At 46.4% G+C, this 24,067-nt stretch overlaps 1 protein-coding gene across 2 annotated transcripts in view; it reads left to right on the plus strand.

The window, feature by feature from the left end:
• Positions 1–533: 533 nt before the first annotated feature.
• LOC147013906 (uncharacterized) overlaps positions 534–24,067 on the plus strand; it is a 79,221-nt gene continuing 55,687 nt past the window's right edge. Inside the window, exons 1-2 of one of the 2 annotated variants that reach the window (XM_085851233.1) lie at positions 534–736; positions 21,834–21,860. In XM_085851233.1, coding sequence (XP_085707359.1) covers positions 697–736; positions 21,834–21,860 — 67 coding nt within the window. In that variant the 5' untranslated portion in view covers positions 534–696. The remainder of the gene's footprint in view (positions 737–21,833; positions 21,861–24,067) is intronic. The other variant, XM_085851234.1, reaches the window with a different exon arrangement.

The following is a 24,067-nucleotide window of genomic DNA, read 5'->3' on the forward strand; positions in this document are numbered from 1 at the left end:
AAAGTGAAAAAAGAAGAAAAACTGGAATATATATTAAAAAAAAAAACACCATCACATTTTCTGTGTCGATGCCATTGTGAAGATGAAACGACGCGGTAATCTCCATCATTAAACACGGGGACTGATGATTATTAACACCGTTGGAGTGGTTTTCGGTAAACAATTGTTTCGTGAGGTGATAAATGAACGCACATTGTTGTGGGTTTTGTGGAGATATTATGTCCGTCGATGTGTTTCGAATTTAAAAACCGAATCTCCTCTTCACCGTTGATATTTATTGTTTTTTTTTCTTTTTCTAAACGTTCTGTGAGGAACTTGTTATCCATTTGTTTTTGTGAAAGGTTCATGTGGCGAAGGTACAAGATGAGGCGGTGTATGCTCGCCGTCCATTTAGCGCGTTCGTTTAAAACAATGAAACCTTATTTGACGCACAAATGTCATTGTGACCGGTACTGAGAGATCGTATAATAATTGTGGAGAGGCTATTTAAGCTCGATTTGATCGTGGGAATGCAGGGGGGATGTGACTGGACGTGTTTGTGGCGGTGAAGGATCGCGATTGTTTCATCAGAGCGACGTCAGGGCTCGTCAGGGTTGGGCTGGGCGGGAGCGGCTTTGAGGGAGAGACAGAGACAGAGAAAAGGGACACGGACACGGACACGGACACGGCCTGGTCGAAACCACGAGGGCCTAGATCATGGAAGGGGATCCCGACAGGCTGTGGGAACCTCAGTCCGGTACGCAGCAGCTCGTCTTCGTCTCTGGAACTCGCATTTGTTTTGCGCGCAAAGCATGATGCATCGTTTCTTGTGCCATTTGTTATTTTATGTTATCTGTTCGATTTATCTTGTCTCTCTGTCATCTCTACTCTGCACTCTTTTAACGTTGTCTATTGTTTCTTTGTTACGTCGTACCTTTTAATTGTCTCGTGTCTCATGTTTGTCAATTATCACCATCTCCCAAAAGCTTTACCAGCAATTTCCTTCCATGTTCCCTCCTCTCTCTCCCCCCCTTCCATCTCGCTCTTCCTCCCCGTAATCCCCTCCCCTTAGTTTTCCTCCTCTCTATCCCTTCTCCCCTCACCTTGGTTTACCTCGACACTCCCTTGTCCTGCCCCTCCCTTCCGCTCCCCATCCCTTTGTCCTACTCCCATCCTCCTCTCCCCCACGTTCTTTGACCTCCACTCCCCCCACCCCACATCCCTTGTCCACCTCCCCTCCCCAAAACATCCCTTGTCATCCTCTCCTCCACCCTGCATGCATTGTCCTACCCCTCTCCTCCCCACATCCCTTGTCCTCATTCTCCCTCCCCAATTCCCTTATTTTTCTCTTCTTCCCCCTCCCCTCCCCCTACTTTTTCATCCCTTGTGCCTCCTCTCCTCCACCCTGCATGCATTGTCCTCCCCCTCTCCTCCCCACATCCCTTGTCCTCATTCTCCCTCCCCTAATCCCTTATTTTTCTCTTCTTCTCCACTCCCCTCCCCTCCCCCACTTTTCCATCCCTTGTCCACCTCCCATTGCTTGTCCTCTCTCTCCCCCTCCTCATCTCTTGTCCTACTCCCCTCCTCCTCTCCCCCACATCCTTTGTCCTCCCCCCCACCCCACATCCCTTGTCCACCTCCCCTCCCCAAAACACCCCTTGTCATCCTCTCCTCCACCCTGCATGCATTGTCCTCCCCCCTCTCCTCTCCACATCCCTTGTCCTCATCCTCCCTCCCCTAATCCCTTATTTTTCTCCTCTTTCCCCCCTCCCCTCCCCCCACCTTTCCATCCCTTGTTCCTCCTCTCCCTCCTCGTTCTGCTCTTATTCCTCTTATCTTATTTCTCCAAATATGTTTCTGTTCTGGCTCTGTTATTAAACAATGTTCCCAACGACGGGAAATCCGAGGCTTTCTGTCTTGATTTTCATTCTTTTAATGTCACCTTTCTTCGCTGTCTTTCTCCTTGCTATAATTCATCATCCGTTGATGCGGTTGTTGTATATGGCTCCCCCACCCATCATTCTCATTCTCTTATAGTATTATTATGACTTCTGTAGACAAAGTCGAACCGAATTAAGGAGTGAGGTGACACCGGGTAGAGGGAAAAGCACTGACAGTGGGGCAAATGTGGACTCGACAAGGGGTTCTTTGGAGGAAAAAGGAAGGAAACGTCAGAGAAGAAAATAAGGGAAAGGAAAAGAACGGAAAAGTAGTATCCTGCAAGTAGATCATGAGGAATGGTTGAGTTAATGCGGATCGATCGAATCAAGGGTATGGATAGAAAACGACCTCAGATGATTAGTGGGGCAGATAACAGCAATTTTTGAGAGGAATCGTGCAAATGATGATGCAAGCATCAAATTTGGCACATTTGTTCTCCAGGGGATTGTAATCAAATCTGCCTGATTGGCCATTTGAAAATCCAAATTTTGGAAAAAAAAAAAAAAAAAAATAAAAAAGACCTCAAAGTCGAGCACGAATCAATGTTGGATGCTGGCTGAGATTGGTGAATGTTTCAGAAACATCATCAAAGACGTTCCAAGTCTGCCATGCAGTTTTCTTCCTTTTACCGCGGAAGGCAGACACGACGTCACATCCAGTGAACGCATGGAAGTATGGGATCCCTCTAGCTTTCTCAGGCCCGATTGCAGAAACTACCTCATGGACTGGAATCCATCGCGCCTTGGCTCCTTGGCCAAAGGCAATCCACATGTTCTCAAGACCTAGTTCCTGTAAGGATGGCAGTACAGATATTGCTATGACTAGTACGTCCGTGTCATTAGCCTTAATGATAATGGGCTTGCGACCATCCGTCGTTGCATCCCTGGCGTGTACAAATATTCGAGTGTCAGCTTCTTCATGACAACATGGAGACACAGCATCCAGTGACTTCCTTGTGTTGCTAATGGCATCTTCTCTTTTTGTGACAATGACTGTGCTTGTCGTCTGTGCTTCACACATCTTTTCCTCAAGGAAGTGAAACGGCTCAGTCTTGTTGCTGTCATCTCGAAGAAAGTTTCTCCAGTTACTTGGGGTCTTACTGGTTCCTGTCACTCTTCTTCTGATCAAACACATCAAACACTACGTCCACCCTCTCGTACTTGGCACCATAGGATTCCACCTTTGGGATGATGTCTTCTTTAGCATAGTCATCAAATATCTTTGAAGTGCGTGGAGGTAGGGCATTGATAAGTGCTGAGCCATCAATGATGACTGTATCTCCCCTTGGGTCTCTGTCTGGGATGTTCACTTGTTCTTCAAGAATTTCAGCCAGCTGCGACTTCAAATTTTTTTGAAGTTTTTTTTTTTTTTTTTTTTTTTTTTCTTTCAAAATTTGGATTTTCAAATGGCCAATCGGGCAGATTTGATCAGAAAGCCCTGCAGAACAGAAATTCCAAATTTTATGCTTGTATCATAATTTGCACGATTTTTCTACTATCTACTACACTACATGAAATCCAAGAAACTGTCTGTAGAACTCCAACATAGATATGGGTATGGGTATTAAACAATTTCTAGAGTGTTGAAAGTTCCCACGAGCATAGTGAGCTCCATCATTCGGAAATGGAGAGAATATAGAACTAACCACACTCTTCCCAGAGCTTGCTATCCGAGCAAACTGAGGAACTGGACAAGAAGGACTTTGGTCAGGGAAGTGACCAAGAACCCAATGACCACCCTGACAGAATTACAGAGTTCCTTGGCTGAGATGGGAGAACCTGCCGGAAGGACAACAGTTTCTGCAGCACTTCACAATTCTCGGCTTTATGGGAGAGTTGCCAGACAGAAGCCACTCTTGAGAAAAAGGCACATGACGGTACACCTAGAGTTTGCAAAAAGGCACGTGAAGGACTTAGAGCCTGAGGCAAAATATTCTGTGGTCTTGTGGGATGAAAATTGAACTCTTTGGCTTGAATGCAAAGCACTACGTCTGGTAGAAACTGAGCACGGCTCATCACTCATCTAACACCATCCCTACCGTGAAGCATGGTGGTGGCAGCATCATGTTACGGGGATGCTTTTCAGCAGCAGGGACTGGGAGACTTGTAAGGATAGGGGGAACAATGAATGGAGCCAAATACAGGCAAATCCTTGAGGAGAACCTGCTTCAGAGTGCAAAAGACCTCAGACCGTGGGCAAAGATTTACGTTCCAAGAGGACAATGACCCCAAGCATACAGCCAAAGCAACACTGGAATGGCTTCATAACAAGAATGTGAAAGTCCTTGAGTAGCCCAGCCAAAGCCCAGATTTTAATCCCATTGAGAATCTGTGGAAATACTTGAAGATTGCTGCTCACCGATGTTCCCCATCCAACTTTACAGAGCTTGAGCAAATCTGCAAGGAATGGGAGAAAATCCCCCAACTCCAGGTGTGCAAACCTGATACAGACATACCCAAGAAGTCTCAAAGCTGTAATTGCTGGTTCGGTGCTTTTACAAATATTGACTCAGGTGGTTGAATACTTCTTGATGCAAGACATTTCAGCTTTTCATTTTTAATTGACTTGTAAAAATTTCTAAAAACACTTTTTTCCACTTTGTCATCATGGGGTATTCTGTGTGGATCGGTGACAAAATTTTTTCAAATTAAATCCATTTTAAATTCAGGCTGTAACACCACAAAATGTGACAAAAGTCGAGGGGTGTGAATACTTTCTGAAGGCACTGTACAGTATGCCTCCACTAACGAAGTCCCCAGAGGCATTATGTTTTCGGGTTGTGCATCCGTGATAGGTTTTCGTTACTGTGATAACTTAAGAACGGCTGAATGGATCTAAGTAAAACTTGGTACAAGTATGTATTATGATGCAAAGATGAACTGATTCGATTATGCGGTCAAGAGATCAAAGGTGAAAGGTCAGAGGTCCCATGAGGTAAACATTCTGTTGCCCCATTAACTTGTGAACCAGTGATGGGATTTTGACCAAATTTAGGATAAGTATATGCAGTATTATGATACAAAGAGTAACTAATTAGGTTTTGGCATCAAGAGGTCAAAGGTCCGAGGTCATCCCAGGTTAAAACGTGATAATTGCGAACAGTTAAAGGGATTGAAATCAAACTTGGTACAAGTAAGTAGTGTGAGTGGAAGCATATCGGTCGATGTCGCAACGTCGAAGAGTGCCATTCTAGTTAACCTCCGCCATCGAAGATCGGAGGTTACTGTTTTCACCCCTTTCTGTTTGTTTGTTTGTGAACAGTATTATGGAAAAACTCCTCGACGGATTTCGACGAAACTTGGGGGGGTGGGGTTATGTCTGGTCCAAGGATCATGCCATTAGATTTTGGACTTGGTCCAAAATCCAATATGGCCGCTATGGTGGCCAATTTGAAAAAATATTTTAATTTTTTTTTTTTGCATTTCTACATGTTATAAGTGATTTCCAACAAAAAAAATAACATGCCAAAATTATAATTGCGGCTGATTTTCGAACTTCAGGTGGATATACCCACGTAAAATCAATTTCTGTCTCAAGTAATCTAGTTATGACGAATGAATTGAGTATGTAAAAGGGAAAGTTGCAAACTATAACTCTGTGAGCACTGTTGACGTCAAATTGAATGAATAGGATATCAGGTTCACTTGAGTGACCTAGCAGTATTGGCGGCGGAGGTTTTGCACTCTACCGAGTGTTCCCCCTCTCGTTTTGTATTGCGATTGGAAATTCGTAATAATTATTTGTAAAAAATGTAGGAGAGGCATTCCATTCCTTTAAGGTATTTCCAGTTCATTCCCTACCAGGCAGCCCCCTCAGTCCATTGTTCATTAACACGTATGGCCGGCACAGTAATTGTTTTGAGTGTGCATAAGGACCGGCTGATAGACCGGTAGGCAGGCAGTTGTCTGACGGCTGACTTCACCCTAACTCTAACTTTAATCCAAGTACACTAATCCTATTAACTCTCTCTCTCTCCTGATTTATCTCTTTGCTTCCCTGGGAGGAAGCATGGATACGTGTGGTGACAGAGGTTTGGGGAACGTGGCCCGACTTGACTCACTGGCGGAGCGGTTCAATGGGGGTTCCTACCCTTTTATTAACTATTTGCAATTGAGCAATTAATTTTGCATTTGAGCAATTCATGAGCAATTAATTTTGCTCATGATAGCCAGTTGCCTCTTCCTCCTCTTTCCAGCTGTAGCAAATGTTGAATGGTGTGAAGGATACTTATTCCTATTATTCTACCCCAAATGACTCCAATACCTCGCACTCCTTTTTCCTCCACCACCTCAGATATCGCACAAGACACAAAAGCACTTCCACCGCCAGACAATATACTGAACTTCAAGCTTTCAAAATTAAAACTGGAACAAAGCACAGACAAATATCATAAACATTTACATTCCGCATGACTCATCCATAACTGTACCAACCAAATACTCAATACAACTACAGAACCTTTGCTCCCTCCCAATCACCATCATTGGAGGGCACTTAAATGCCAAAGACACACCCATCACCAACCAAACAGCAGAGGCCAAACGCACAACGAAATTTGTTATTTATGTTGAATGACACACACATGCACACACGCACACCTTGCTTGTTACAATAACTTATCACCAGACATAACATTCTCTTTTCCATCACTTTGCACTACAACCATGTGGAGAACTGTGCAACAACTCCCTTCAGATCACCGACCTGTCATCATTACCATAAACACAGCTATAGACCTCATCGTAAACAAAAACAAAAGTCACCAATCACGAAAAAGCGATGTGGGATAACTTTGTGCATGACACTGAACAAGCATTCCAACAACTCATCACCTCCAACATTGACATCCACATCAAACAACATTGACATCCACTCTTCCCTGTCTTCTGATTCAGTATTAGCTCCTCCAATGTTGTCCCAAAGTGTGTGGTGTTCTGACATCTGTGGGCTCCATTCTAACTGAACAGACATCTCACTCTCTCAATCAGTACACTCGTCACCAAAATCATGCTCCGTCCTTCCTCTCAGCACACCTCCCCTTCTTCCCAAACCCTCAAATCTTGTACTTCCCTCTGCCCACTCCCTTCTTCTTCACCATACTTCTACCAAGTCTCATTCTTCCCCTCTCAACACCTCTTCCATCGCCCTCCTGCACCTTGGCCGTGCCTGCTCTCTCAACCCTCCCTCACAAAGCGACCTTCACACTCTTCTGCCTCCAAGCTTCCCTCTCACCTTTCTCAAAAATTCCCCCTCACCCTTCTCCCTCAACTCTCCCCCTTACCCTTCTCCCTCAACTCTCCCCCTTACCCTTCTCCCTCAACTCTCCCCCTTACCCTTCTCCCTCAACTCTCCCCCTTACCCTTCTCCCTCAACTCTCCCCCCTTACCCTTCTCCCTCAACTCTCCCCCCTTACCCTTCTCCCTCAACTCTCCCCCTTACCCTTCTCCCTCAACTCTCCCCCTTACCCTTCTCCCTCAACTCTCCCCCTTACCCTTCTCCCTCAACTCTCCCCCTTACCCTTCTCCCTCAACTCTCCCCCTTACCCTTCTCCCTCAACTCTCCCCCTTACCCTTCTCCCTCAACTCTCCCCCCTTACCCTTCTCCCTCAACTCTCCCCCCTTACCCTTCTCCCTCAACTCTCCCCCTTACCCTTCTCCCTCAACTCTCCCCTTACCCTTCTCCCTCAACTCTCCCCCTTACCCTTCTCCCTCAACTCTCCCCCTTACCCTTCTCCCTCAACTCTCCCCCTTACCCTTCTCCCTCAACTCTCCCCCTTACCCTTCTCCCTCAACTCTCCCCCTTACCCTTCTCCCTCAACTCTCCCCCTTACCCTTCTCCCTCAACTCTCCCCCTTACCCTTCTCCCTCAACTCTCCCCCTTACCCTTCTCCCTCAACTCTCCCCCCTTACCCTTCTCCCTCAACTCTCCCCCTTACCCTTCTCCCTCAACTCTCCCCCTTACCCTTCTCCCTCAACTCTCCCCCTTACCCTTCTCCCTCAACTCTCCCCCTTACCCTTCTCCCTCAACTCTCCCCCTTACCCTTCTCCCTCAACTCTCCCCCCTTACCCTTCTCCCTCAACTCTCCCCCTTACCCTTCTCCCTCAACTCTCCCCTTACCCTTCTCCCTCAACTCTCCCCCTTACCCTTCTCCCTCAACTCTCCCCCTTACCCTTCTCCCTCAACTCTCCCCCTTACCCTTCTCCCTCAACTCTCCCCCCTTACCCTTCTCCCTCAACTCTCCCCCTTACCCTTCTCCCTCAACTCTCCCCCTTACCCTTCTCCCTCAACTCTCCCCTTACCCTTCTCCCTCAACTCTCCCCCTTACCCTTCTCCCTCAACTCTCCCCCTTACCCTTCTCCCTCAACTCTCCCCCTTACCCTTCTCCCTCAACTCTCCCCCTTACCCTTCTCCCTCAACTCTCCCCCTTACCCTTCTCCCTCAACTCTCCCCCTTACCCTTCTCCCTCAACTCTCCCCCTTACCCTTCTCCCTCAACTCTCCCCCTTACCCTTCTCCCTCAACTCTCCCCCTTACCCTTCTCCCTCAACTCTCCCCCCTTACCCTTCTCCCTCAACTCTCCCCCTTACCCTTCTCCCTCAGCTCTCCCCCTAACCCTTCTCCCTCAACTCTCCCCCTTACCCTTCTCCCTCAACTCTCCCCCCTTACCCTTCTCCCTCAACTCTCCCCCTTACCCTTCTCCCTCAACTCTCCCCCTTACCCTTCTCCCTCAACTCTCCCCCTTACCCTTCTCCCTCAACTCTCCCCCTTACCCTTCTCCCTCAGCTCTCCCCCTAACCCTTCTCCCTCAACTCTCCCCCTTACCTTTCTCCCTCAACTCTCCCCCTTACCCTTCTCCCTCAACTCTCCCCCTCATTCCCCCTCATTCCCCCTTCCCAAAGTTGCCCCCCTCTCACATCCACAAAGGTGCGTCCTTCCCCTCCCTTTCTCTCTTCCACCTCATCACTCCACCTCCTCCAATCTTCAACTGCCCTCTGCCCCCTCTCTTATTACTCCCTACTGTACCTCAACCCATCACCACCGAGCTTTTTCTCCTCATCCGACCCTCTCCCCATGCTTTTCTGAAAACCCCCACACTCTTTCAATAACCCTCCTTCCCTCCTTCGTCCTCCCCTCCCCTCCCCTGCACCCAAAACCTCTTCCCCTCCCGCGTCATTAACAGTGTGGACCTTAAACATCCAGGGCCTTCGCTCAAACCTTACACATCTTTACATACAGGTTGCCACTGACAAACCAGGCATAATCTGCCAAACAGAAACTTTCCTCCCTCAAGACATCTCTGATTCCCAAGTATCTCTCCCTGGTTACTCCCTCCTCAGGTATGACAGGCCTGAGCCTCGTCCTGACGGGGAGTTGCTCTCTTCATCAAAGACTCTATTCCTCACTCTCCATGCACTGCCCTCTCTCACACACACCACCCCAGGAATGCCTTTGGCTACGGCTTCCCTCTGCTCCTACCTCATGTTTATATGTGTGTTGTACCGTCCACCAAACGGTGATGACTCCATTTAAATCTCGCTTGCCGACAACATGGACCAACTTCTATCTTCTCATCCGAACTCTCTCTTCCTCATATGCGACTTCAATCGTCATCATGCCAGTTGATTAGGTGTGGGTAACTCTCTCACCTGTCATGGCACTTCAGCAAAAGACTTCTGCGACTCTTTGGAACTGACTCAATCCGTCAAATTCCCGACCCGGATCTCAACCAACAGTACTCCATCTCTTCTGGATCTGATTTTGACAAATTTCCTTGAAAATATCTGCTGTTCTTCCACCGTTCCAATCGGTTCGTCTGACCATGTGCTTGTCAAAGTGGACATCTCTCTGGCTGTTATTAGAGAACCACCTCAGTGCCGTCGAGTCTGGAATTTCACCCAGGCCAACTGGCAGGGTCTCCAAGCAGCCATCAAACTTCTAGACTGGTCTCCCATCTCTACTTCCTCCAACATCAACTCATCCTGGGAATTCTTTCACAGAAACTTGCTCTCCCTCATGCACAGATTTATCCCCTCTCGTCTTCAGTTGTCCTACCCTTCCTCCTGCCCATGGTACACTGAAGCTTGTGGCGAGGCAGTTGTTCTGAAACAACTTGCCTTTGCCTCATGGAAAACAAACCCAACTGAGGGTAATCTCAGTTCCTTCCATAAAGCTTGTAACAAGTGTGTCTACCCTCATGAGAGCCAGAAAACATCTTTCTAATCTCAAGTCTGAACTCTCAAACCTCTCTCCCTCCAAATCCTGGTGGCATCAAGTTAAGTCTCTTTCTGGTGTATGTTCCCCCTCCATCCCCTCTCTTACCTTAGTCTTTTAACAAATTACACTGAACATACACACACATACACACACATACACACACCATCACTTTTAACACTTCCATGTCATTCTCAGATCACATCACAAGCATTAAAAAAAATGCCCACCCAGGGTGAACACACTTGGGGCACTCACAGACACCACAAAGAAACATCACTCATATACAAGCAGTACATTGTATCTGTCATTAACTACACCAGCTCATCTTGGGCCTCCAGCCTATCAAACACGCATCTCAACACCTTGCAGACCATACAAAACAAAGCCCTTCGCATCGTCACAGGTTTCACATTAATAACACTCATTGAGCACCGTCCTACACACATCGGTAAAAATCAAAGACTACTTGGACATGAAAGGTACACAGTTCCTTGCATGTGTTAAGTGCCAATCCTAATCACCCTTGCCACTACATGTACAACTACCCACAGGCCCCTAGACACATTGAAGCAACACCATAAAGACACTACAGTGACATCCTTCAAAACTCCCCCCCCCCAATGAACAACGGAAACTAGAAAAAGCTCATCCACACCCACATCACCATAAACACAATTAAACTATAAACCCAAGCAGTATCCTGGGCAATTTACCCTCACCCATCCATGACAGACCAACTCCTCTCCAAGTCTGATCATGTTCACCTTGTATGCCTCCGCTGTGGACACCACCCACAGCTCTTACACGACAAACACACACTCGATGACACCACTGACACCTGCAATCTCTGTCAGGCCACCCCACACACAACAAAACACATTATGGAAGACTGCATGGTCCTGGCTCCACTTAGTCAAGAGCACATCATAGATCTGAGGGATCTCTGGGTCACTCCTGGGAGATCGATCAGCTATCTCTGTGCCACGGGCCTGTACTGACTGGGGCAACACAACAACAAAAACAACAACCTCTGCCACCAAAGTAGGATAGAGATTATGTTTCCACCCCTGTTTGTCTGTTTGTTTGTCTGTGTCGGTCTGTCTGTTTGTGAGCAGGATATCTTAAAAAGTTGTGGACGGATTCGGACAATTTTGTGGACAGGTTGGGTGTGTGAAGAGGCTGAATTGATTCAATTTTGGTGAAGATATGGATCCGAATCTGGAAACGAGGATTAAAAAATATTTTTTAAGTGATTCTTCACCATTGAGAGATGGAGCCAAAAACTATAGATAGCATGTTATTTCAAAAAGGTGTGGACGAGTTATGACAGAACTTGGTGGATGAGTTGGTGAGGTGACGAGAGCAAGCCGATATGATTTTGGTTCAGGTCCTGGTTCAAATCTGGCCCATCAATGTGATACCCCCTGCCAGGCTGAACAGTTTACGTTTCGTATGTGCTCTACCGAGTGCCGTTCTAGTTTTGTTTTTGTTTTTGTCAGAATGCCATTGGTGATGGAAAGATGACATGATTGCCGGATCCAGTAGCATTAGAACTGTTTGCTGGTAGTCCATCATATTCTATGACAGAAGTCCTCCAAGTTGAGTGAGCGGAGGAAACCTTTTCCTTCATCTCGAGTGATTTATTATTTGGTACAATTAGTACAGTCAGCATGGGTGAAAACTGCTCCAAAATTCGGGAAAATCTGCTTCCAAATAGCCGCTGCCTTTAAATAACAGGAAATGCCGAAATAGCATCGATATGCTTCATATCTGCAATTCGGCTGAAATTCGCATCAGCGTATGCTCGTTCTGTGATCTTTGCATGTCCCTTCTGCAGTTTGGTGGACATGAGTGATCACTATATGGGATATGTTGTCATGTGACCAGCTTCTGATTGACATGCCAGACATGATCACAAGAGTTCTCCAAGCTCAGATGACCCAAACTGTTGTTCATGAACTCACTGTATGTTGCTAGGAATTTGCATATATATTTTGGAGCTTGCATGTACTGCCAGGGACCCCAAAAATGAAGTCATATGTGGTTGTTTTTTTTTGGAGGGGGAGGGATACACCGTCGAGGCTTGTATGAGAGTGAACGCACAGAACATATGTGTGGAACAGAGACATGAGATCTGTGGAAGGGAGAGGGATTGGATGGGGTACACAGGGTATACAAGATGGACATTACAGGGACTTTCAGGAAGGAAAACAGGGAATTTGAAGGAGGTGGGTTTGGGGTGGATTAACGGGGGGTATAAAAGATCGAAGATTTGGATGGGGGACGATAAGAGGCGGTGGTGAACAGCTGTTTTGAAGACCTGGAGGGTGGAGTGGGATTCAAGAGAGTGTGGAAGTTTGTTCCAAATGTGGGAAAGAAGAGGAATGAAAGAGTGAAGGTGAGCAGTGATTCTTGACTTTGGTAGTTTTACCAGAAGGGGGTTGCTGGCAGACTGAGCGCCCTGCAGAAATATTTGGGGGGGGGGGCATCTCAGACTGAGCAAGTGGGGTGGGGCCAGAGAGGAGACTGTAGAAGACACAGACCACCGACCTGACTGCGGTGAGAGAGCGAGTGACCCAAAGACTCAGCCACATCGTGGGAGATACCAATGATCCTAAATGCCTTGGTTTCCACAGTGTGAAGCTGAGAAAGGTGAGAGGTGGGAGCACCAGCCCAGAGGTGAAAGCAGTACTCCATCAGGCTGCGGATGAAAGCTTTGTTTGTGGTCAGGAGCTCAGGTGTGCCAAGGAAGGATTTTGCACAACGGAGGATGTCCAGTCGGCAACTGGCTTTGCAGGCCGGCTTGGAAATGTGGCTTTCCCAGGAAAGATCATGGCTGATAGTGAGACCCAGAAGCTTGAATGAAAGGACTTCTTCCAGAGGATTCTTGAGGAAGTAGATGGGGTGGGGGGGGGGGGTTCTAAACGGTCTTTTCTGAGAGACATAGTGAGAGTGACAGATTTGTTTTCAGTATTGAAAGACATGTTCCACGTATTGGACCAGCTTATGATTTTATCCAGATCTGCAGAGAGTGAAGAGGCTGCTGCTTGCCGATCTGAGGGATGACAGATAGTATGGTAGAGGGTGGAGTCATCAACATCAGCAAAGGGTTGAAAGAATGAGTAAATAATTTGATGATTATGATTTTTTTATCATAACAGTTTTCCTGGTGTTGCCTTAACGGTTAAGCTGGCCTGCTTAAGATCTCATAGATTCTTCAGTTCAAGCCCCTGTCGACTGTTGAATGAACACCAGGTGGATTGACTCAGCCTGTCATCCTTCCGATGTCAGCAAAATGAGTACCTGCTTACTGGTTACGGGCACTGCATTAGCGGCACAGCTGTGGCCCCAGAAAATTATGCTACCAAGCAGCCACAAGCTGCACACAAATAAATATATCGTAACAGTAGGAGGCCACAAAGAAGATTCATCAGAAGGCCAACACAAAACTAGGCTTTTACTTATAAGTCATCCTCTCTTGCCTCGTACTATATACCAGGGAAGTAGGTTTAACAAAGACACAACAAAGCTGGGGGGGGGGGAGGAAGAAAGTAACGAAATGGAGGAGATTCCCCTGCCTTCCTCCTTGGAGTGGTCACAGATTTGAGATGGCAGTCCAGCGATCAGTCATTGCCGGAACATTCCTCTGGCTCGGCTGAACCCGAGCGGGTCACCACGTGGTTTCCCCCCAAATCACATGGCGAGTACTCCAACTCAGGCTCATGGCAGAACTCCATAGAAAAGTCGCTCACCAGAAACGGCAGCTCTGCTCTGCCCACTTTCTCTCCCTGCTCCCTCCTGTTCACCACCACCCTTCCAAGCCCTTTCTTTAAAATGATAGTTTTTCTCAGCAGAATTATGTCGCTGTTATTAGAGTATCAGGTAAAACCTAGCTGGCTTCAGTTTATTTCACCCCCCATCTCACCCCCACCGCCTCCTTCTCTGCTATGCTTATCCCTGCAGCCACAAGTATCAGGGCATGACAGCAGAAATGGCTAGGATGTTATGGCTTTCATGAATAAGCTCAAATGATACTGGCTTTGTAATATGCACTGAGCAAGTTGCGTAAGTCGAGTAATTTAGCCTCTCTGAACCATGTAAGGTTCATCATTGGTAGACATCGTCTGTTTTGAAATAGAGACAAGTACAGACCCAAAACTTTGTTTTGATTTCCTCCTGTTTTATCTGCCGTGTTAACAAGGAAGCTTTTTAAAAACGGCTTATGGTGTTAAAGTAGTGAGATGTCATTCCGGGTGATGTAGCTTTTAATGTTGTCGGTCTGCATTTGGCACAGTAGCACCATTCCATATGCATGAGGAAATTGTTCCATAAGCATGTGCCAACAGAAAGAGAGAAAATAAAATATACTAGTAAATACACACTCTCGTGTGCAGCCTTTTTTGTAGCTGCTGGTTGTGTCATTGGTTAGGGACACTGCTATGCCACTGATGCATTGCCCCTATTACCAGTATACCGGTACTCATTTTGCTGACCTCAGAAGGATGACAGGCTGAGTCAACCCCACCTGGTGTTAATTCAGCGACCAACGGGGCTCAACCTCAGGACCCCAGGATCCCAAGCCGGCCACCCTAACTATTAAGCCAACACCAGGCTTGTATTTCATCAAATTTGTGGTGGAAACAAATTTTGAGCCCATACTCCTGTCACAGGTTAAAACTGTCTGTTGTTTTTTGAGATTAATTCCAGTTGTGACATCACTTTCCTTCAAATAATTTATTGATGTATTCCCCAGCAGTCTCAGATGACAACAATGTGACTTTGAAAAGGCCACGAGTGCAAAGAAAAAGCAAAATCATTGAAGCCTTCGTATAAAGAGATGTTTGGTCGACGACGAAGGAGATTGGCGGATGAAGGTTCAGGAGTATGAAATAATTAAGGAGATGTTTTATTATTCTTTTTACAATTGAACCTGATGAATAATTAATTGATGTTATTTTTTGAAGACATGTTTTCTTGACTGTACATGGAAGGCAGCTCACTACATTAAACACTCACTGATGTACCATATACCTGGTGTACAACACAAAGTAAGCTGCACAACACAAAGTAAAGTGCCCCAATCCCTTTATGCCTGATGTTCGCTTAATGGTTAGGGTGGTGGGTTTGGGATCCTAGGATCCCTATGGAGTTGAATTAATACCAGGTGGGGTTGACTCTGCCTGTCATCTTTCTGAAGTCGACAAAATGAGGGCCAGCTTGCTGGTATACTGTGTCGGAGTGGCGGCCCGTCCAGGATTGTGCGCAATAGCCAAGGAGACTACTTAGGCAGCACCAACGTTCTGCACAGAGTATGGATGGATGGATGGATGGATGGATGATGTACCATACTCTGTATTACAGTGTTGGTTCTGCCGAAGCAGTTTCTTGGTAGTGCTATGCTGGATGGTTTGCCATTGCTTTCCCAGCAGTAGTAAGGGCAGAAATTTGGAATTTGTTCAGGGTGCCGGTAATAGCTCGCCCACTCTTTGCAAAGGACACCGTGGGTTATTTACCGTCCAGGGTCATTCCGTGTCAAATCAGTCAAAAAATGAAATTCTGCGGTGACCCCTCAGATTTTCCTGAAAAAATTCTCAAAGCTACCTTAACATATATGAGGAAGGTTTGCCAAGTTATAGCTCAAAATTCCAAGTAGTGTCCGAGATATGGCTCTACAAACACCCTAAGGGTGTTTCAATTCTGGCAGTCGCGAGTTGCAGATTTGTATCTGGAGCATTTTTGGAGGGCTCTAAATTCCATTGTTTTAAAGAGTTCTGAAAATTCACACAAATGGTGCCTATTAGTGAGGCTTTCAGAATCTGACATCAAAAATGTTCTGCTTAAAATACTTTTTAAGATAAGTACTCTCAAAAGTAGTGATTTGTAAAATGCAGTCAAAAAAATTGGAGTTTTCAAATTGCTGCCAACAGTCAGTTTATTCATCATGAAGAATTTTGTTGCCTGATTTACATAATCTAGTGACTGGATCATTTACAAAAGAAAACTGAAACCTTTTGGAGCAAAATATTGAGTGCTATAGGTGTCTGAAGTTTGCTCCAGACTCAACGACACTGAAATTTACCCCGGTTTTACCCCAAGTGTTCAAACAAATCGTGTCTCTGCACAAAAAGCCATGCATTACAGTCATTAAATCCCCTCTACCCCTTTTCCGGGCAATGGGACTACGACTTGCGATTTTTTTTTTTTTTTACCGAAACACGGAGAATAATGCAAGTGGTTTAATCACTGACCCTTGCCGGAGGGAGTGGGTATTGACACCGACAGTATTTAATTTAAAAAAAAAAATACCTCATGTGTTACTTTTACTAAAAAGAGACCCATCCGTTCGTCCCAAGAAGAAGCGGGACCTCAATCAGGGAACGGGTACTGACAACATATTTCGCTCCCAGCGGGAGCGGTTATTCCTCGTAGTTTAAATTATATAATTCTAATCGGCGCGCACGCTTGTCCGCACCTAGTCACACGAAAGGCAATGATAAAAAGACATTAGCTCCCATCATCTGTATATTGCAGTCACGTCATGCCCTTTTCTCTCTTGGGAGGAAACTTAACACCAGGCACACGATGCCTGCACAGTTCTGGGTGAAGACAACTCAACTTTGGAAACGTTATACCCAAGCCTTGTCTGCTAGGCAGCTATAGCAGTTTGTGGTCCTTAAAGCAGAACCCAAATGCAATTTTTTTCTTTCTTTCTGAAAACCATTTTAAAATCGTTTATCATGGTCAATCTGAAGGGAAACGTTTTTGAATTTTTTTTTTGTCAATCACAAAGTGCCAAAAAAGTCCTGAAGTGTCGCCTTTCGATGTTCACCAGTGACATCACACCTTGAACCCACTTTAATCCAAATGGTGCCTCACATATATAGAGAAACGGAGTATTTTAAGCTCGGATTTCGATACTGATTCCACCGTTATTAGCAACTTTGAAGGTTCTCAGTATGTTGAAACTGATCAGTCGGATTTTGAAGAAACTATTAGAGAAAAATATTAGTGATCGCTTTCGGGAAGATTATGGAGCCGTATAGTTTTGAGCCTTATGCGAGCGATTCAGATGAAAATGGCGATCATTGGAGCTGTTGGTGAAGATGGAAACTCCAGTCACATGTTCAATACAGATTGGTAGGTTTTGTTTTTTTCTGTTCAACTGACAATTTATGAAGGATTTTTTTTATTCATTGATAAATCGGTTATGTTGCTCCAGTCGAGGCACGGACACCGCTGTGGAAGAAATGAACTCTATTTCCACTCGAGTTCAGCATAGAAAGGAGAATGTTTTTAGTAACATTACATACATGCGCACATACGGGAGGAAAATCCATCATTGAGATTCTCTCCAAGGAAAAACCCTCACCCAAGTCTTGTATATCGATTGAACAAGCAGGATAAAAGAGAAATAGCTTTTCATCTGTGAAAGGGTAACGATTCCCATAGTTCGAAATCAAAATAACTACTTTTTTGCTTTTGGGAAAGGGTTGGAACAATCTAAACAATGTTGGTTCCAGGAGGCAAGGCCCAAGTACAGCCAATCAGGAAAGAGCACAACAGCCCCTCAATGTCTCACAGGGTATTGGAGGTACAGACAGTTTACACAGATCAAGGGAGTGATCGTTACTTCGGCACGTTCCCAGTGTTGTTAAAGAACAACATTACATTTCTGACATTCTGACTGGTGTCGCTCCTCGGCAACTTTTACAATGTCTCTGCACAGAAAGCCATGCATTATAGTCATTAAATTTGTGAACTAAATAAGAAATGTCTAAAGTTATACTTAACCGTGTACTAATTGATACACTTAAGTCTTCCTGGAACTTTTGCAACATTTCTAGGTTGTTACATAGTTATCATTAAAAATGACAAATCAATATCAACTGAAGGCGGATGTATTGTTACGAATCTGGAAGCCATGAACACACAAAATACAGGTCCTATAAATTAGTTATATCGGTAAGTATGTGTTTTATAGACTGTTTCCCTTCCCTTGTCTAATGGGTGAATAAATGTTCATGCGCTGAGTTACTTTAGATAGTTAGGATTTCCTTTTATTTGTAACACCATCAGCAACGGATTACTACGGCTCTGCAGAGAACAACAACAACCCTCTGCTCCCGGATTCTCCACACGCTCAGTGGGAGAGGGGTGATCCCCCTACCCACCGATGTGCTGGGCAGCGCGCCGAGTGGGGGAGGGGTCGAGCCGCACCGGAGCGGATAAAAGGGGAGTCAGTCAATCGGTCCGGGGAAGAATCTGGTCTTGGTCATCGTCATCGTCGTCTTCTTTGTCCTCCCCATGATCGAGAGCTCGAGCGATGCCAGTCCCCGACAAGGACCGCAAGGATTGGGCACCGTGCCTCTCTCGGCGAACGGGTGAGCTTGAGGGACACAATCCCCCCGCAAGAATCTCAAGGGTCGCTCGCCGGTGTTCGGGTTCGGCTCACCTCTCGCTGGTGCCCAGGTCGACGCGAAGACCACATGAGGTGGACAGGTCCAAGACAGACCCTGGTCTTCAGCCCGACTGTCTTCCGGGCTGGAGGTCCGAATAAAGACCATTCGGTCCGATTCTTTGGGTGTGTGTGCGTGTGTATCCGTGGGCCCGTCTGCTAAGAAGTGAATTGAATAAGTGCTTTTTGCCTGTATATGCGTGCATTTATTAATATTCGGTTTAACTCTGTCCTTATGTTCTCCCCTCATTCCCCCCCCCCCATCGTCAATAAACATCCCCATTTGTGAAATGTTTCAGCTCGTTCGTGTCTATTTCTTCATTGGCTTCGCGTGCTGCGTGTTGGAAAATTAGCCAGGCCGTTGTAACGGGATATTTGGGGCCGACGGATCTCTGCGATCAAACCGCTCGGATCGCACACGGAACGGGTACGCTAAGCGGCACGTTCCGTACGGGTGCCGTCGAGGGTGAATTTCACCGGTAGGTTGGACCATGTGGGTATTTAGGTAAATTGAAATTGGCAATCGACCCTACCCAACGTGGTCTGTCTATTGGCGAACTTCGGTCCAATAAGGGACCCGTACAACTCTGGAGTTTTCCGAAGAAGTACGATCTGAATTCCGGGCGATCGGTTGAGCCGACCCTGCAGCTCCATCTAGCAGTCACGCTTGTGGCCAACGCCCGGCCCCGCAACGGTATGTTTTACAGAAAATAAATGGAACAGAATACATGCTTAATCATTTTTACAATGGAATCCTTTCAACTGCAGCATTTTACCAAAGTTCAAATAATATTTTATGAGTGAGGAACAATGTCTTATTCATTCACACCAATTACAAATGCTTAAAGAGGAAATCGTCGACACCGCCCAGGCACACTTGCCTTGTTGATCTCTTGTCCCAGTGGAGAGGGGAGTGGTGCTATGGGGGAGGGGAGGGGAGTGTGTGTGTGTCTGTTTATGGTGGAGGGGGGTGTGGGGTGGTTATTGTGGTGGAGGGTGTGTGTGGAATTGTGGTGGGTATTGTTTGGGTGATTGTTGATGGGGAATTGTGGGGGGGATGGTGGAAAGGGGTGGGGTGGGACGGTGGTGGGTACTGTGGAGGTGATGGTTGATGGGGGATTGGGTCCATTGGGACCATGAGAGTTTTAGCATCATCGGTCAAATCATATCAGAGGAGTAGATGACGACACATACATACTGTTACGTTTGTTGGGGTAGATGGAGGAATCCCATTGTGAATATAGTATGGTCCGTAGACGAGTAGGAGACATCTCGATGCAATTTAAGTATGGAAAACTGTGAGCTTAAGATTGTTACGTGTCACCACACTGGGGGTGGTGTTGTGCTAAGAAGGGTTTAAGGCTCGTTTCTCCCAGTATGTAATTGCCCCCGTGACCTTTTCCGACGTTTTTTTACATTTAAAAGGCTGGCCATAAAGAACCATGCTTCATAACAACAATAGCTGGCAGACCACACCCCCCCCCCCCCGAGTGATGATTGGTCGGGGTGACGTCGAGAGGGAGGACGGTTGAAAGACAACAGTCGGCCCTCTTGTCTCTTCTGGGCATGATGAGAGAGCTGCCAAATTCTGTTGTAGTGCTGGTGCGAATTTGTTCACGTGCTGAAATAAGGCTCTAGCTGTTGGCGGCTTGGCTGGGCCAATACAAGAAGAAAGCCAAGACTGGGCTGGCGGTCGCTCCTGCTCGTCTGTTCTGCCAGTCTCGGCAGTCGTCTTGTTGTGTGATCAAGGACAAAGGTAGCGCCATTTGGTATGTGCAGACCTGGAACTTGGAGGAGAGCGGTGTGGCAATCTCGTTCATGAAAAGAAACTGTACGGCAGTTTGTGGGCTCCTGGCGATGAAGACCATCCACATGAATTGCCACAAGGATGTGGCCGCAGAGAGCAACTTCGCGCCATTTTGTTGTTTTTCCGCGCGGTGGCTACGCGGTTCGACGACACCAGGCTCCTAAAGGTCATCTCTCGACTCAAAAGCTGAGTGCCGGCATAAAGGGGGGATTTTCTTTTATATTTATCTTTCCCCTTGCCTGTTTTTATGACCGAGTGGAGACCTCTCAAATTAGGATTTAGTTCACTTCACTTTTCCTTACTTCACTCTTCGATTTATTTTCATTATCACCCTTGATTGATGTTTATTAAGTCATTGTTGTTGAATTTCTATGTGTTTGTCTGTTGTGGGTTCGAGAATAAACCCGTGTGCTGTCATTCTGGTTAAGCGCCCTCCCTGCCTCCATCCCGTGCGCGTCGTAACCGCCAAAAATTTTTGCTGTTTGCCTCCGAGTTAAAACTGTCTGGCTGTCCGTCCAGGCTGGTGTTAATCGGCCTGGACAAGACAACACTTTCTCTCCACTATAAAAAGATGGTGGTTCATTTGAATGGCAGAAATTTGTGTTGATAATCGAAAAAAAATTCACTATTTTATTATTTTCTTTTCAGGTGCTGTTCTAGTAACTGCCGGTCAATGGCAACAGTTGTTTGATTCACTGCTAAAATTGCCCGTGTACATGAGCTGGTGTTACAGTTTTGAGTGACGGCTGTTTCTTCTGCTTTATCGTGGGAATGGCATCCCCTCCCTCAATTGTGGAGGATAACCACAAGATCTAGCCATCTCTGTTGTTTCATAACAGTTCTCTGTAAAATGTTCTGAGCACAAAAGCAAACATTTTGTAGGCCCGATCCACACTTGGATATTTCAGACAAACCTCGTCCAATTTCTGGCAAACGTAGGTTGTTTCGACCATTGGTGTAGCATGAAACCATCTCTGTTTGTATTGCTGCAACCACCAAAGACGCATGGACTCGACATATTTGTGGACAATCGAAAATTATTTGCTGTTTGAGATAAACTGTACTGCGATGTAACCCATAGACAATACTAATCTGGCAGTCAACTCCCAATTGTGATGTCATGGTTTAGCGTGAAGAAGGAGAAGAAGAAGATTTTGACCTTTAATCGCAAAATGACCTCCTTTATAAACCGAAAAAGACACATCTATTTTATAGGGTGTCAAGGGATAGATTAGCAATGAAGTGGTTTGAGCATTTGGGTTCCCCTTTAAAGACACGTGGGCATTAAGTATCCATCATGGAGGTTGTGTGTAAACTGTCTGACTTCCTTGTGCAGTTAAAAAATGCACAAGAATAACCACAAATGTTCCTAATCATATAGCTTTGTACTTTCACTTTTATTTAATTTTCTATTTTGTGCCTTTTTTTTCTGTTTCAGATACCCATCTACCTCCCACTATGGAAGGCAAGTTTGTTTACACAGCATCGATGCTTCTCACAACACTTGGAAATGATTATTTGCAGCCTGAAAAGCTTTACTTCAAAGTTTGCTATAATTCTGGAAAATCTAATGCCGTCACATTTGTTGTCCTTCAATGAGCATGCATTCATCTTGCTTGTGAGTTTTGAACGTGAGAACAAGCACGTTCAATTTTAAATCACAACTGTTTACTCTCATCGTTCATCGCATGATGGATAAAAGGTATTAGTTGGTATATTTTAAAGATCCCATGGTGTCTTCCGTGAAGAGTTGGTGAGCTATCACTGGCACCCTGAACAGATTCAAAATTCCTGCCCTGACTACTGCTGAGAAGAAAATGGCAAACTACCCAGTATAACCCTGGCTCAGGAAGCTGCTTCGGTGGCACCAACACTCTGTGAAGAGTATATTGTTACGAATTCGCACCCGCCGGCGTGCGAACGGCCGCTTTCCACTAATAGTAGCCGCTTGCCCACCGGACGGACAATTCAGTCGTGACCTTCCGGAGCAACGCCGGAACCCTGTCACGGGTGGGTCTTCAACCCCACCACGGCCTAGCCAATTTTCTACCCGCACAGGATAGGGTCACTCGCCGAATCTCGATATACCTAAATACCCGCACGGATAGCTAACCGGGTGACTGTACCTCGGCGCAGGTCGGCTGGGGACACGAACCGCTTAAGCGGTCCGTTCCGTTCTGCAGTGATAACCGAGCGGGTATTATCGCCCAACCTCTCCGGATCCGATTCTATTTAACGGGTGTTTAAAACCCAGCTATTTATTCCGCGATGCAAGATGGCATTTTCAATAGGGAGAGGACGCAACGAACGGGGTACATTTCAACAAAGCAAATTTATTCTCTATTACACGTATGTACAGCCAACACGTATACAGGCAAACAAAAGCAAGGGAAAGCACTATGACCGAATATAAGCAGTAATAATTTACAGGCACTTAAGCCGTTCAACTTCTCAGACTCGGCCCCACAACATTAATTCAAAAGCCCAAAAGAAAAGGGCCATCCCCAAAAGACGAGGAAGGCAGACCGGGTCCGTAGACCTTTATGTGTGTGGAGCCTGGCTAACCGAATGGGCCCCGCGAGACCGACGCTGGTTATCTGCACCCTCGTGGTGCGACGGTCGGCGAGCTCTCTCCGGCACTCTCCTCTCGTGCGCGCCTCGACCCTGGACCACCGCACACAACCCTCACGACTTGGCGCCCAGAGGGAAGGCACCCGGAGCTCGAACCACCACGAAGCAGCAGCAATCACCAGACCAGAAGAGCTCGATGACAACGAAACCACCAACGACCCCGAAGAAGCTGAAACCACCAACACAATCCAGAAGCTCTCCCGAAGAGACGACGACCAAAGACACGACAAAAGGCTCGATGATGTTCAAAAAGCACCAATGTCATGAAGAGATGAAGCTCCCCCGAAGAGACAACAACCCACACGATCACCCCCTCCTTCTTCGAGCTCGACTACGTAAGGCTCCATGACGAAAAGGGCTCAACGACGTTCAAAAAGCACCAATGTCACGAAGAGATGAAGCTCCCCCGAAGAGACAACAACCCACACGATCACCCCCTCCTTCCCTCGAGCTCGCGTCCTGTCCTCCCTTATATCCCCTGGGGTCCAACCCCTTGCTCCTCCCCGTTTTCTGCTCCGCCCCCCTTCCAGCTCCTTCCAGAAGCTTCCAGAAAAGGGGCGTTCCTCCGTTCCCAGCGCCTCATTCCACAAACCGACCAATGGTGAACGATCTGCCTCGCCCTTTCCCCCACACCAAGTGCGGAGAAAACAGGCGGGAAAAATCCGTGCGCCATCGAAGTTCCTTTGGTTTCCTTTTGCTCACGTTTATTGAATGAATGCGGAGAGATGGTTGTAATGTGTCCGTGGAGAAGAAAGGAATTGATAGCTGGCGTAGCGGCGAAGGTGGTTAGGTAGTTGGCGGTAGAAGCGATCGTGGTTGTAGCGTGGTTGGCGTTGTGGTTAAGGGGAGCTATGTTGGTCGTTGTAATGGTGGTGGAGATGTGGTTGGTTCAAAATAACGATAGAAAAAGAAAAACCTACCTCAAAGGATCACAGCCCGGGAAACACGAATATATCCCTCTAAACAACGGTGGGGAAACCTATCTGAACACTCACTTACCGGCATAACTGATCTCAGGAACCTTTATGGTGTTCTGCGAAT

Source organism: Eptatretus burgeri, chromosome 13 (assembly GCF_056783735.1).
Source record: "Eptatretus burgeri isolate ZD-2024b chromosome 13, Ebu_testis_v1, whole genome shotgun sequence".
Classification (NCBI taxonomy): Eukaryota; Metazoa; Chordata; class Myxini; order Myxiniformes; family Myxinidae; genus Eptatretus; species Eptatretus burgeri.